The sequence below is a fragment of the Leptosomus discolor genome, chromosome 3 (assembly GCF_034619465.1).
Source record: "Leptosomus discolor isolate bLepDis1 chromosome 3, bLepDis1.hap2, whole genome shotgun sequence".
Lineage (NCBI taxonomy): Eukaryota > Metazoa > Chordata > Aves > Leptosomiformes > Leptosomidae > Leptosomus > Leptosomus discolor.
The window spans coordinates 13,480,234-13,495,108 of NC_141393.1; the positions used below are offsets into that span (position 1 = coordinate 13,480,234).

The following is a 14,875-nucleotide window of genomic DNA, read 5'->3' on the forward strand; positions in this document are numbered from 1 at the left end:
AAAACGCACATGGAAATACAGTATTGACAGAGCGTGGCTGGCAAATCAACATGATTTGAATAGAGAAAGGACTATGGCACATCTTGCTCGAAAGCTCGCACAGCAGCCTCCTTCGAGTGTCCCCGGGGGAAGACAGCTCCTGCCATCCGCATCGCAGTGCCTTCTCCCTCCCCACCTTTCCTCCCGCCCTCCCTCGCCTCTCCACCCCTGCACTTCTTGCCAGGTCCTTTTTACACTTGGATGACCACCGTGCTGGGGCTCTGAAGCCGGGTTTTGTACTGGTCTAGCCAGCTCCTCAGCTCCGAGATCTTGTAGCCCTCTGGTCCTCTGCCTCCCTGGTACATCACCTTCTCCTCCTGGATGATGTAGAGCCTCTCGAAGTAGGCACCGTAGGCGGCGCTGGAAGCATTGTCCATGGTGTCCACGGCCAGGGGGCAATCGGGCGCCCCTTCCCTCATCAGCTGAGCTGCCCGCAGCCTGTCCTGGAGGCACTGGTGCTTGGGGATGTTGTAGGCTGCATCCGAGCTGACCCAGCCGTCGGAGGGGTGTGCTTCTTCGATGTACACCAGCAGGAAGTCAGCAATGTCCACGAAGTGCGCGGCCAGGCGCTGGAAGGACCTCAGGCGGGCCATGAACGGGGGTCAGGTGCAGCTGCCGAAGTTGAGGATGAGGGGTCTCTTGCCGCGGGCGAAGTCCAGGATGCGGAGCCTCTTCTGCCCGTCCAGCTGGATCACCTCGGGGTTGGGGGCTAAGGAGCCCACGTGCGCCGACTTGAAGAAGTCCAGCTTCTGCCCATGCCACACGGCTTTCAGCGACTCCAGCGTGAACATGCGGTTGGAGTCGGACACGCAGACCGGGGGGTCGTCGGGGGGCGGCCCCTCGCTGGCGCTGGCCGCCTCCTCCGCCGTGGGCATCGTCAGCATCTTCTTCCTAATGCACAGAAAATCCAGGAGCCAGAGCATCACGGCGGTGAGCAGGAAGCGGGGGAAGAGGAGGATGCAGGCGGCCGCCTGGGTGAGCAGCTGCAAGGTGTGAACGCCAAGGGAGTGGAGCATCGCAGCGGCTTGTGCTGCAGGGCGCTGGCTGCCTGGGGGCCCCCACGCACCCTGCTTGCCGGGGTCTGTGCAGCACAGCTGAGATCCCGCTTCTCTTTAAGCCCATTTTATAGTCAGGGATTTAAATGAAAAGTGACTCCACCTCCGGCCAGAACCCGCCCCTCTGGAACTTGAGCCTGGGGATTACCTACCCCTCCACTCTAATGACCTAAAAATACACAGACAAAAGGGGAGAGAGCCCCGGCGGGAGCTGCGAGGGACGTGCAACGAAGCAGGGAGCAGCCGCTATCAGGCACCAGCAGAGAGTCCGAGATAGGGCACCGCGGGGTCCCCGGCCCCAGATAGCGGCAGGCGCTCACAAACAGCCCCGCCAAGGACAATGAATGCAACAGGCGCAGCCCGCCCCCCGGCCCGGTCCGGCCAGGCCCAGCCCGGCTCCGCTCCGCACGGGCTGTCCGAGCGCGGGGCCGGCGCCGCGCCGGAGCGGCAGCGTGAGCGGGGGCTGGGGCCGTCCCGGCAGCGCCTGCAGGTGACAGGGACGGGCCGCCCGCGCCGCGTCCCTCCCTGCGCCTCCCTCCCCTCCCCGCCCCGCCAGCCTGGTCGCCCCTGGGCACGGCCTCTGCCCCGCCACACGCCCCGGCGCCGCGGGGGCACCCAGGGCTCGAACCCGCGGACCCACCGCGCCAGCATCCTCCCGCCGTGGCGGCGGGACGGGAGGCGGCCGCAGCCCCGGCCCGCGGGCATCCCCTCGCCTGGCGGCGGGCGGCCCGGGCCCCGGCGTGGGGGGTGCCAGGTGGGCGCGGGCCGGCGGGCGCTGCCCCGCGGCGGAGGAGGGGCGCGGGGCGGCGCTCCACCGCTAGGGGTAGCTGTTGCCCGAGAAGCCGCCGCGGCGGCGGCTGCGGCGGCGGGGAGCGGCGGGGCCCTGCTGCCCCCCGGCCCGGAGGTGTCCGAGGCCCCGCCGCCGTGCCGCGGCCTCCGAGTCGGAGGGGGCGGCCCCCCCGGCGGCGCGTGTCCCCTCGGGTTGGGGGTCACCGGGGAGCCCCGGGGCCGCAGGAGGCTGCGGGGGGCGGGCTGGCCCCGAGGCTGCGGGTGTGCGCCGGGGTGTGAGGGCGGAACACGGCCGCGCTGCGGAGGCGGCCTTCGAGCGCCTCGACGCCGGCCTGGTCGGGACGGCCCCGGCGTCCACCGGGGAAAATCGCCCCGTCTCGCCCCGGGGCCGCACCCGGGGCCTGCAAGGCGTGTGCCTCCCGGGCTTCTTCTGCCGGCTCAGCTCACTCTCCTGCACCGCGGAGCTGGGGCGTAGCCGGTGCTGCGGGGGTGCCACGACGGGTGGGCAGCGGGGACAGCGGAGGCGGCAGGAGAGCGCTGCCTCCGCCGTGTCCCCCTGTTCGCTGGGGTTCTGCTGCATCCAGGTGAGCCATAAGTCAGGACAGATGCTCCTTTATGGCAACCCAGGAGGAGGCAGCAACATTTTTTTTCTACTGTCAAATGAAGTGTAAACCAGGCTTGTCATACGGGTGGGTCTAGCAAAGCCCTTAAACTGATGGCTGAAGTGCCACCTCATAGACACAGTCAGGTAGACCTACGTACTGCCCACGGAGCGGATACGCAAGGGCTGGTTTTAGATTGGGTGGGTTGTGTGTCAGTAGCAAAGTGCTTGCAGTATGCAGAGCTGATCACATACTGGCCACCTTCAGTCTTCGTCCCATCAGGAGGAGTTTATGGCCTGTAAATTCCTTCTTGCTGGACTAGATGGAGACCTGCCCCAGAGGTACGGAGCTTAAATCTGGTTTGGTGTATAGACACTGCCCTAGACAAAATACGCCAGCTCTGCTTTGATGCAAGGTTCCCAGCTTGCAGAGTGCCCGTCATTTCCTCACCAGCTTCTCTAGAAAGGGATATTAGTTGTCCAAAATGCTGAACGCTGCCCTCTGCTATGCAAATATGACTCACACATCCCCAAGCTGCTGCTACAGCTGCTGCTCACCCAGGTGCCTGCCGCGCTGGCTTCGGGGACACAGGACCCAAGCATTCCATGTGCGTGTGCGTCCTGAGCACCCCATTTCTGCCTGTGGCTGATGCCAGGTCCCTGGCTGCACATTCCCAGAGACCCTGAGGACCTGCAACTCCCCCTGGGTGCAGCCCGCACTACTCCGAATGTGACTGTGCACGTCTCTGTGCCTCCTGTCTAACATCTGTAAAATGGAAAAATTAACGCTGAGCCTCCTCATGGGAGTCTAGGCGGCTTACTTCATTTTTATGTAACTTATTACGAGAACTGTGAATAAAAGGCAAAATTAAAATCTCATTTTATTTTTTCTTTATCTGCTTCCTAATTGGCTGTTCTAGAGCAATCTAATCAGGCTCTGGTTTGCAGCCCCCTGGTGCATGGTCTTTACTTGGTGTCAACAGCAAGTGAAGAGAATTCAGCGTTTTAGCATCTGAATGGAAAAGCATGCTCCAGTCCTCATAAAGCCATGTTCATACACTAGCCTGATTAATAACTTTTTTTTTTGGCATTCTGTAGTGCTCAGTCCAGGGAAAATTACTGAGTAGATATTTACTATATTGTCAAACTTATTTTGAACTCTTCATGTGGGCCTCTCACCACCTCTCTGTGCAGTTATGCAATCTTGAAAACCACAAATTAAAGCCTCTAAACAGACGCAATAACAAATTGTGGTAGCTCTGAAGAAACCCCCAGGAAAAAAAATTGATTTCTCAAAGCGACCTCTTCAAACTATGCTGACAGACAAAAGCCTGAGTAAACAGTTGGGTTTGCAACCCTGAATATCAACAAACTTTGCTCTACTAGATCAGTGAGAGATATTCCGAGGTAAAAAAAGTATTTGGTCTTATATAGCGTATCTGTAGCTAAATAGGGACTTTGGAAATGACTTTTTCTCCTTTCCTTGGAAACAACTTTGTTTTTGTAGCTTGAAGGAAACTTTTGAATTGGGGTTTCCTATTGAGGTGCGGATAGAGCAGAGAACTGAAGCATTTTGCTCCAGCGGCCCACTGCTACACTTGCCTGCCATAGAAAAATTCAAGTGTAACCTGAGGCTGCTCTTTCATAGCGAAAGAGTGGCTCTGCATGGCTCTACAAGCCACGCACCAATGCGTTCAGTCGAAGTACAGTGCTCGTGTGTTTATACAAAACTCCGTGGGAACGGATGGAATTCCTTCTGCAGCCCTTTGGTTCTCGAGAGGTTTGAAGTGACGTGTCGCCGCTGTTCTCACTTCTGTGTTATGCTGGATGGTTTTCAAAATCATGTGTTTTCACTCCGGTAAACCCTGTTTCTACTTCACAAGGGCCGTACCTCCCAGTCGGATCTTGGATTATTTTTAGGTACGTGAAGGTAGTTGGTCTTTCTAGGAATCCATATTGCTGCTGCTAATAGTGTGGGAACTTATGTCTTCCTGTGCACTGAGGGTTTCATAGAGTGTATCCTAAAATATGGGATTTACAGTGACACATCTGGTTATGGGTGGTTTTTACTCTTCTGCATGTGGTCTGTGGTTCGGCAGTCACTAACTTAAATATATATAAATTTGTGTGTGTGCGTCTGCATGAGTGCACATACAGGGTTCACATTATTTCCTTTTTTAGGAACTTCATAGCTGTAGTTTTTCTTCATTTGATAAATGTAATTTATAACTCTTTCAAAGTTCTTCTCATAAACAGGAGCTACAAAATAAATTCAGCAACTTATAAAAACAAAACCTCAAAAAGCTGAAATTGAAACCATCAGGTCTGCTTTGATGTAGAGGATGTGTTGAAATGGTATATTTACATGTTTATTTTCTATTTTATAATTTCCTGCGCAAAGGCACGCAATACTTTCTGACAGGAAACTGAATGTGTTTTGGAAGAGTTCCACCTCTCATGTCATCTAAGCTACATGTCGTTAATGTGTTAGAACAGAACTTTTATGTGAAGGAAATGAAAAAGACTTTGCTGACGTTTGAATCCGTCCTGAAATAAGAGCTGGACAATTTCTTCTTGTGCAAGCCACTCCCCAGTGACTACAGAGAGGTGCAGCAGTGCCTGGTATCTGTAAGATGTAGGTAAATGTTATATTGCTAAAATCGGAGGTGGATAAACTCCATTTGCAGTTGTTTGCTCTTGGTGACACCTCTGGAAAAAAGTTACTGTAAGCTGGAGTCTGTGCATGGGTCTGGCTGTCTCTGGAACTATATCCCTCTTAATCTTTCACCACTTTTAGATGACACCTGTTCTTCTTTTCCTCGCTCCTCTTTGGTCTCTTTGGTGTGGTGTTTTGTTTTGTTGGTTTTGGTTTGTTTTTTTTTTTAAATATATATGAGACTCAGAAAAAACAAACACAAAGTCAAGCACCTAGCCAATGCTTTGAGTGGCTTTGAGAATTGAAAGAACAAAAGTGCCATACTGCAGATTGGTCTATAAAATCACCAGCAGAGCCATGGACTTCGACTCTCCTACCCCACCCCAGCATTCTCACCCTTGAATACATGACAAGTATTTCATATATGACAAAGAGGTTCCCCGCACCAAAGCTTTTTTAACCACACCCCCCCCCCCCCCCCCCCTTCTTGCTGACTCTGGTTGAACTGGGAAGGAATTGATTGATTTGGAAGGAGGACTGATACACAGCTACAGGTCTGTTGTTAGTGCAACGCTCAGGTCTCACCCTGAGTAAGTGGAAACCAACATTTTCTTGAGTCTCTGAGCCAGCCACCAAAGCTTTGCAGCATGACCAAGTGTACGGCTCCCCTGATATGTTAATGGGTTTCTGCACCTGACTCCATGCTACCTCTCACTAGTGCCCCTGTTGTGCTGGCAGCCTGTCAGGCTGTGGTAGAAACTAGATAATCAAAAGGTTCCAGATTAAAGAATTCTGGTTTTAAACCTAGACGATTTTGGTGACTGGGTTTACTTTAGGACCCCTAAAAAGGTGTGTAATAGCACAACTTGCAGTGCAATTTGATGAATGCCAAAAGGTGCAACTTTCCACCTCATGAATCCTTCCTCACTTCTGCTTGCATTGTGTCCTGTGTGATCCTGCAGTGACCTGTGGTAACTAACCTGATTCAGGGACTAAGGGGGCAGAAAAGCTTGGCTTTAGAAAAATGAGTTATTTCCTGACAGGTCAGTTCCCTAAACTGGCTCATGATAAAAGGAAATGATCACATGTGTGACGCAGAGAAAGCACAAGAGAAATGGCCACAGTGTGCAGCCAAGGCAGGGGAAACAGGACCATGCCATCAGACTGCCTTAGCAATATTATCAAACTGCTCCTGGGCAGAACTGCATAGAGAGAATGTGTTAAGAGCAGAAATTTCCTGAACAAGATTCACTACAAGGAAAATGTATGTAGTCTTACCCTTTGTGTAGTGGAAAAGTGTAGGAGATGTACAGGAGATGACAGTGGCTGTTACAGGGTCCTGCTGGGCAATGTAGCTGAATGGGGTGCACAGCCGGCTTCTGGGGTGAGCCAGCAATGTCAACTTCAGCAGCAGCTGCTAACACACTTCCTCCAGCAGTAGAAAATCAGATTATCCAGAAACTCCCGTGCCAAGCACATCTCTGCTACCCATCAAACAAACTGCTCAAAAGCTGCTGTGGCTCAAGAGCTCAGGCTGGACCCCCTGGTAGTACAGTATAATTATAGTCAACTGAATGGTTTAAGACAACAGTCTAGTCCAGAAGTGGAACCCCATAGAGTTATACTTAAGCAGCAACTTTATACACATTGAATACAGATGAAGTCCTTGGCAGAAAGAGAAAATACTTCTTCCATTGTCTTTGTTCATACCGGTTTCAAGTGTGATGCAGAGGAGGATGAGGAGATGCAATTTGCTTGAATCTAAATCTCCTCTAGGAAGATTGTAACAAAACTCACCACGTGCAGTGTTTTGTAGCAGAGTATGTTTCAGCATATGACATCAAATTTCAGTACACTAACAGTTTCTTGTTTAGAAAGATGAGAACAGCAGGCTGATAACTAAGGTTAGTTTTTCATCTTTTAAATGGCAGCACAGCAAGGGTGTTTTCTCAAAATGTTAAGAGGATACTTTTGAGTTGACAGACTGGGTCCAGGCTTTGTTGAGGTAAAGGAAACACCATTCCTTTGAGCTCCCTTGTTGTGGAGAAGTCTCACTGCTGCCTGGAAGTCTTTATCACAGACTGATTCGCAGAGCCCCGAGGTTTGTGTGGTGAAAGCCATGAGCGATCAGTGGCAAAACTCCCAGCTCCTTCCTTGTGATCAGGATTTTGCCCAAGCCATGTAGCATGATAACAGACAAAATAAGGGCTGAAGACTCAGGGTGCGATTTCTGTCATCTCACTTTCCTTATCAAGTGCAGTAAAATATAAGTAATTTTAAAATAATATCATTTAATAATTTTCAGGTTTTCAGGCGATTGCATGTGCCCTGCTTGAACCGATATACATGTTTGAATTTTCAATCTCTAACAGACTCAGAGGAGAAGGCAGGAATAATAGCTTTTAAAAGACCCATTTATTCAAGAAAAATCTTTAGGGATCATGTCTAGGATAATCTTTTTCTGGGTGACTCTCATTTTCTACAGTATAATGGTTTTACCCAGCAGTGGTTTAATGCTTTTGAATAAGCTGTAGAGCGGAGGACCAAATACTTTAGCAAGAATGGAGGAGTTTAGTCTACCCAGAAAGGCAGGAGTATCAGCCCACTTTTGAATAAAGAATGGAGATGATTGATCTACTGACCTTTTATCTCCAGCATTACTAAAATGTATATTACATACAGAACGTGGTCTGGTTTTGTGTAAATGATCGCTTTAAGCATGACAGACCCGTTCGAAGTAAATGGAGCTTTGCCAAACAGAAGGCTAGAAGAAGGCACCATCACTGTGCACTTAGGCTCTCATCAAATAACTCACTTGCTTGAAGCCTTTTATTTGAACATAAATATTTGTGAAGTTTTCCAGTGATTTTATTTTCCTGGCATTTGCCCCATGACTCATTATTTTTAGCCATGTAAAATGGCGTTATGCAATTGCTGAAATTTGTTTCTTTCAGCCCATGATGATTTATAAGTCTTAATTTCCAGGATACTCCCTTGAAGTTACCTTCTCTTTGTGACCTCAGGATTTCTCTTCCCAGACCTTTGGTATTTATTTTTGCTACTTCTGTGGTTGGGGTTTGGCAATATTGTTTTGGATTAACGACAAACATATATAAGAACTGGAAGGAATACACATCTTAATCTCCTAATTTAATGCATGGCTTGTTTATCAATCGTAGAAAGAAGTTTCTGGACAGGTTTGACACATCCTAATAATAGGCCTCTGCAGCCAGATAGAAAAATGTTGATGTATCTGAACTGCATGTAGTACTTCACTTGTTCAAAAATAGATACAATTTGCTTATTTTATATTGCAATGCAGTATTTCTTTCTCAAACTTTGGCCAGAAAGAATTGGAAGTGGAAGACAGTTTGGACAAGTATGCATTGTTTATATGGAATATTTTAATTGACATTAAATTGTGTAAACCTGCTAGCTTCTCTGCTCTTGGATGAAGAAAAGGTCTTTGGCATAGCAAGGGCCTGAATTTCTGTTCTATTTTTTCCTTTTATGCAGGAAACTGCAAATAATTTAATGCTCAAATGAAATTACTCAGCATTTTACTCAATCGTTGAATTTTCCCCATAAGCAGTATATTTTGCTTCCATGATATATCCAGTAACTTTTTAACTGGCATCTTCTGATGATCTTTTCACTTTCTCTGAATACTCTTATTTACCTTCATTGTTTATTTACTTAGGCTTAATTCCTTCCCTACACAGCCTACTGTGAACAAAACGTTCCTCTGAAAATGATTAATTTTGCACTTTGTTTACAGAATAGTCTTGCAATGTTATATCTGATACTCATTAGCAGGAAAACAGAAATAAAAGGAGAAACATTAGTTCTCACCACAAATCATTTTGGATTTACTGGGATCAGGATCTGATCCAAAGTGTTTAGGTTAGCTCAACAGCTCAAGTTGATTCGAAGGGTCTCAATGTTTATGCCTTACAGTGTGTCCTCCTGTGACTTTTTATTTTTAGCTGCTCACAGTTCTTACTTTCTGTGAATTTTACAGTTATTCTTAGACTAAGCAATACAGTCTCTTCACAGGGAAGAACTGTGACAAGCATCGCTATGTGACACAGCTCATCATTTCATAGGGCCCATCATTTCCACCTGAAATTCCAGCAGAAAGAAAAAAAAAAAAAGCAAAGATTAAATGGTTACTTTAACCTCAAATATTAGATTTTGGGTTCCAATTCACTCTTCTCAGTGCATGCATTATTGTGGACACCTGCAGCGGTCCACTATCCTCTGTGAAACTTAATTTAAGGGCCACAAATTGCCGCTGAATATTAACAGATGTCCAAACCCACTTCCTGGAATCCAACTGTACTTTTATTTCTGACGTTTTAATAAAATTGTTTTTGTGAGTACTAATCTCTTGCTACTAGTTCTTACCTGAAACCAAGCTTGAATTTCTTAAACCAAGAAAATGGTGCTTTTTTTAGTAAAGGTATTAATAACCCCTTTTTAATGAGAATCATATACAAAGTGGGGAATACGTATGTGAATAGAATGGATCAAAGTGATCTAAGCCCACTAGTAGAAAGGGGAAAGAGTTCTGAAATGCATATTTATTTCAAACAAACCCTGGATTTACTAGGTACTGAGGGAACATTTTTTAAAGAACAATTATGTTGTATTTGGAAAAACTGACATTTTCTTTCTCAACTAATTTTAATTGGCATTATGCTCCCACTGAGCCAAAAAGATGGAAGACAGCAGCAAAATATAAATTAAAGTAGGAGTGAAGTACCTTAGCTGAGGAAAGCATAGATAAAAGGCTCTGAAACCTTTCTCACAATGACCGTCTTCAAAGTGGGGTGGTCCTCGGGCAGTGGTGGCCCATGCCCGTTCCTTGGCGTCTTTTACAGTTGTTGACATTGTGCTGCCAATGAAGCAGCTGTCACTTTTTACCAGCGTAATGCCTGCCAGCAGCCGGCTCAGAAGTGCTGCTTTTAATTAAATTTCTGATTTCAATTGGATTTCGGTTTGCAGTTCACAGCTAACTGAGATTTTCAGAGTGGGGTCTTATAGGGCATCTAGGAGTATTTCAGACACCTCTGTGTTACAGAGATCTGTTCAGAAATGTCAAGCATCACCTTAAAATTAGTAAAATTTTTGCCCCTGTTACTTGCGAGCACTCTTCCAGATCTCGCTGCCATAATGGCTAGGATTATTCATATTTTCAGCTTAAATGTATCTATGGCAGATTCACACCATTTGTTCGTATGCCAACATCATCTCCTTGCTGAGGCAGTTTTCCTGCCTCCCCTTTCTCCGTATGTTAAAGAATAATGGAATCAGTTTGGCTGGAAAAGGTGTTTAAGATCATCGAGGGCAGTCCTATCCCCTTGGGCACCAGTCCACTGGGGCTAACAAGCCAAACGCTTGTGGGGCATTATTGGCACCGATGGGGACAGGCAGATTCAGGCTCTCTCTGCTAATGATCTGAGAGAGCTGGGATGCAAATTGGCCCTCTCCTGGTGCCTATAGGGCTATGGCAGTGTAATGCTAAGCCTGAGCTGGTGAGTTCTGCTGGAGACTTCATTAGCACTGTGCTAATTCAGTGTACGTGGATTCTGGGCCAGTACGAGGCCAACGAGGTTCACATTGGTCTGCACCTGTTCATTCAGATGTGCTCACAGTCTCTTCCTATGAGATGGATTTTCCATTTCTCTGATCCTCCTAGAAGCAATCTTCTGCACCTGTTTCATTTCAAGTCCATTTTCTTGAATTGTACAGGAAGAGATTAATTGCAGAACAAGAGATGGCTCTACTCTCTCCTCCTTTGCCGTGCATTAGCACTGCTTGGCACAGCATATGGTCACTGGTTCAGTACAATCATTTTCATCAATGTGGTTGACATCTGAGAGTCATGGACAAACACAGATGCAGCTTGACAGCTGAACACCTGGGCAATGAATGTGGCATGTCGGGGACACGCTGGGTGTACCCTACATGCGCTATATTATTTGATTGGTGCTGTGCAATACAGCTTGGACCTGCCTGGAACCCGAAGGACAAATGAAAAGTTTTATGTACAGTAATTCTGGAGCCTCCCTGTTGTATCAGCCAATGCACCATAGAGTCAACTCATCTTGGTAAGCCCAGTGCAACTGGAGAGCATCGGGCAGACTGTGCACTCGCTGGCCATCTGTGTTGTTCAGGTTTCCCACAGGCTGGATTTCCTGCCCGTGTGGTGCGTGGCATGGGATTTCCCAGACACAAACATGGGAGCCCAGGCACATGCTTGGGGGCCATGCGACAGGGCTGTGTCTGTGGATCTCCCCCATATGGAGCACAGCTGTGTCTGTCCTTGAAAGGGGTGACCTAAATTTTACACAGTATCCCAGTGACGTATGACCGGCACATCCCTTGCTGCTGGAAATATCCCGTGTGTTTCTGAACTGTTTACCATAGCTGCCTCTCTTTAGGGGCTCATGCTAACCCTGAATATGACTGAACCATTTAGAGTTTTCTCCTCCAGGTACAGCTGGCAAGTGCCCAGTTTATAGTGATATTTTTTGCTGCCAACTTCATGCAATTGAGCTAGGGAATTCTGGATTTCATCGTGTTTGTACTGCTTCAGTCCTTGAAGTAATTCAGTTCTTCTAGTGAAATAGCCCAGTCCTGTTCTGCACACCCACAGATTTCATAAACTCATTCCCAATTTTTGCACCCCAGTTTTCTGTCATCTCTGCTAACCATATTCTTGTAATGATGTTCCATCATAATAATCGGCAAACAGCAGATAGCCTTAGCTGATGTAAACTGTCACAGCTTTTGCTATCAAAATAGTGCTGGTAGTGTTTCCAGCTAATGTTCTGCCAGAATGTGATTAGAAATGTACCTTTAAAATGTGATATTTCTTTAACTACTCTAAACATATTTTAAAAGAATTCAAAAGGCTTTGCTTAGAAATATGACCATGCTTATGAAATAGTTACTCTTAGACCAAATTAACACTAAGAGTGTATCAGAACCTTAAAGGTGTTACAACATTAAAGGTTTAGATTTCCATTATTAGGAATATTCCCCCTTGTTTAACTCTGCTGTAACTGTGTTTCTTATATACGGATGACCCCACCTATTGCGACAAAGCATGCTCCTCTTTCTTGAGTGAGATGCTAGAGAGCTATTGCAACAAACACTTGCTTCTTGGCATGACATCAGTCCCTTTCAACAGCGGCCTTGGAGATGGCCTTTAAAGCAGTTTTGTTCTGTTACCCTAAGAACTGGGCATTATGTTACTATCACCTTCTCTATGCCACAAGGGCTGTCTTATTCCCATCCCCTCTCTCCAGCTTTATGTCTGTGAAGAAAACCTAGGAAATATAAACCAAATGCAATAGTGTGTCTGAAAGCAGTCTAGGTAACAACTCCAAGAGATACAAACTGGGCCACATCTCGCATATGTTCAGTACTGGTGATTTAAGTGTTGACATTGTCATGGTGACAATTAAGAAGCAAGAAGGGGAGGATTCTAGATCCGTGTGGTTTAATGGGAATATTTTGGTGCTAATAGTCACCTCTTGTCAAGAACCACCCAAGCTTAGGCCTGGCAGGCTTCATGGGTATGGCCTGTTTTAGGGGGGAACCAAGCTGGAAGAGCATGTGTGCTGTGAAAACAGGACAGGTCCTGTACTGAGCAGTCCTGTTTTCGGTGATCAGTATCTCATCTGGGGAATCAGGACAGATGTTGTTTAACTAGTGGGTGCCACCATCACTTTGGCCATTTGATCTTTGGTAGGAGATGATCAGATTTGAGCATGTGGTAATAAGAGTCAGTGATGCAACCACCAGCATTTAATGAATCACTTTTGAAGGTGTTTGCAAATTTTTCTCATTTCTAAGCTGCAGTTAGAGAAGGACTTTATAAAACGTTTATCCTCTGTTCTGTGTGTAAAAATGATTTCTTTTTTTGGTCTTTGATGCATTATTTTTTTCCCATTAGGAAAGCAAGCTATAATCTGCTAAACACCGTGCATCCCAAAAAGATCTGATATGATGAATACTGCTATAGACTGCAGTTGAGTAGGTGCTTCTTTTCCCAGCTGCGGGAACTGTAGAAACCGAAAATATTCTTTCTGAAAAGTTCTGGAAACAACTTTTTCTCTTATAGAGAGCTTTCTAGTATAGAATTAAAGTTGCTTAAGTGTATTTCCTTGTGATGAACATCCTAAAAATAATAAGGGATGATAAATAAGGTGATGTTTATATTCGGTGCTGTGCTCATTGCCATCAAACTCCGTAACCACAGCCTTCTTGTATAGACATTCAGTTTAACAATACATCACCTTTGATTCACAGCTCTGAATAGCTGAAAAATCCTCTTGTAATGCTTGCCCTTGGCCCTCAATAACTTGCTGTTTGCTTGAGTTACATACAATGAGTAAGCACTTGAAGCAATGTACATCTGTACATGTCAGTAATGTTTGTGTAAGGTTTAATTTAGCACTGTATATTATATTGCAGCCTTCACTTTCTGGAAAAGGTGATGTGAGGAAATTGTTTTGCTAAGTAAGAATTGCAAAACTCATTACTTACTGTACGTTATTTCGATGTACCATTTTTTAATTCTAGATGGATTTTTGCCATTCGAGGACTGAACAATGTAATGTTGGAGTTCAGCCTGGCCTTTTGTGTCCTGAAGTACATGACGATGACAGTACTAAAGAGGTTACTAGCAGCTTTCTGCCGGTTCAGATGTGTCGTGTGTTGAGGGTGAAGTCACTCCCTTCCATACAAGACAGAGAAGTTGTTCAAATGCAGCATTTCTCTCCCTGTGTGCATTTGAAGTGCATTTGAAATTTTTACTTCCTCTCTTCCTCTTCTGTTCTAATTGAGCTGTGTAAAACTGCTGTAGAATTTGCCATATTTGTAACTGGATAGTGCTATAAATGTCTGTGCAGGTGCCGCAAATGCAACTCTTCTCTTTAAAATGTGGTTGGTTTTGCTTTTGTTTTGTTTTGTGTTTTAGTGGGAAGAGTGAAGTGCATTGAATTTGTTCATCTGGCCTATTTGATCTCATCCAACCTGGTGTCATATGTAACTTGAATATCAAAATATCATGGGAAACTGTGAGTTACCTGAGGCACTCAAGGTCTGAGCTGGCATGCCTTAACTGTGATGGTGTTATGAGTGGTGCATCAGAAACTGCAGAAAATAATGTAAAACGTGTGCTTCTCTTTTCATCTGTGTTGCTGTGCTTCATTAAAATGTTATCAACATCATTTCTTAACTTCAGCAGCATCTCAGTCTCCATCTTTGAGTTCTGCACTTCTTCCTGTTACACATTCTTCCCATGATTGAATATAATTTCTCCAAAGTGGCATTCCTAGAAAGCGTACCATAACAAACATGGGTAGATGTACATCTGCTTGTGGACCACTGGAGACCAGTCTTCACCCAGATGTAACTGCAGACCTACTTGGAGACAATTCCGTCAACAGCCACAGATCCATAGCTGCTGAGTGTCTTATGTGCTTGTCCAAAAGGAATTCACTGAGGCTATCAATGAACTTCACTCAATAACCACAAGTTCATAACAAATTTTGACTATTATTAATACAGTACAATACAAATGAATGTGTTAACAGTACAGTTGTTGTTTGGAAACAGCAGTATTACTTATGAGAGAACAGTTTCTATTTTCCTAGTACAATTTTCACACATTACTATTCATTTAAAGTGAAATAGAAATGAATAGCCACCCAGGCTTTG

General features: G+C 46.1%; 1 protein-coding gene across 1 annotated transcript; it reads right to left on the reverse strand.

Moving 5' to 3' along the window:
- Positions 1-230: 230 nt before the first annotated feature.
- Positions 231-1,055, reverse strand: DIO3 (iodothyronine deiodinase 3). The gene has a single exon (XM_009949331.2). The coding sequence runs from the start codon at positions 1,053-1,055 to the stop codon at positions 231-233; it is 825 nt and encodes a 274-aa protein (XP_009947633.2).
- Between the last annotated feature and the right edge of the window lie 13,820 nt (positions 1,056-14,875).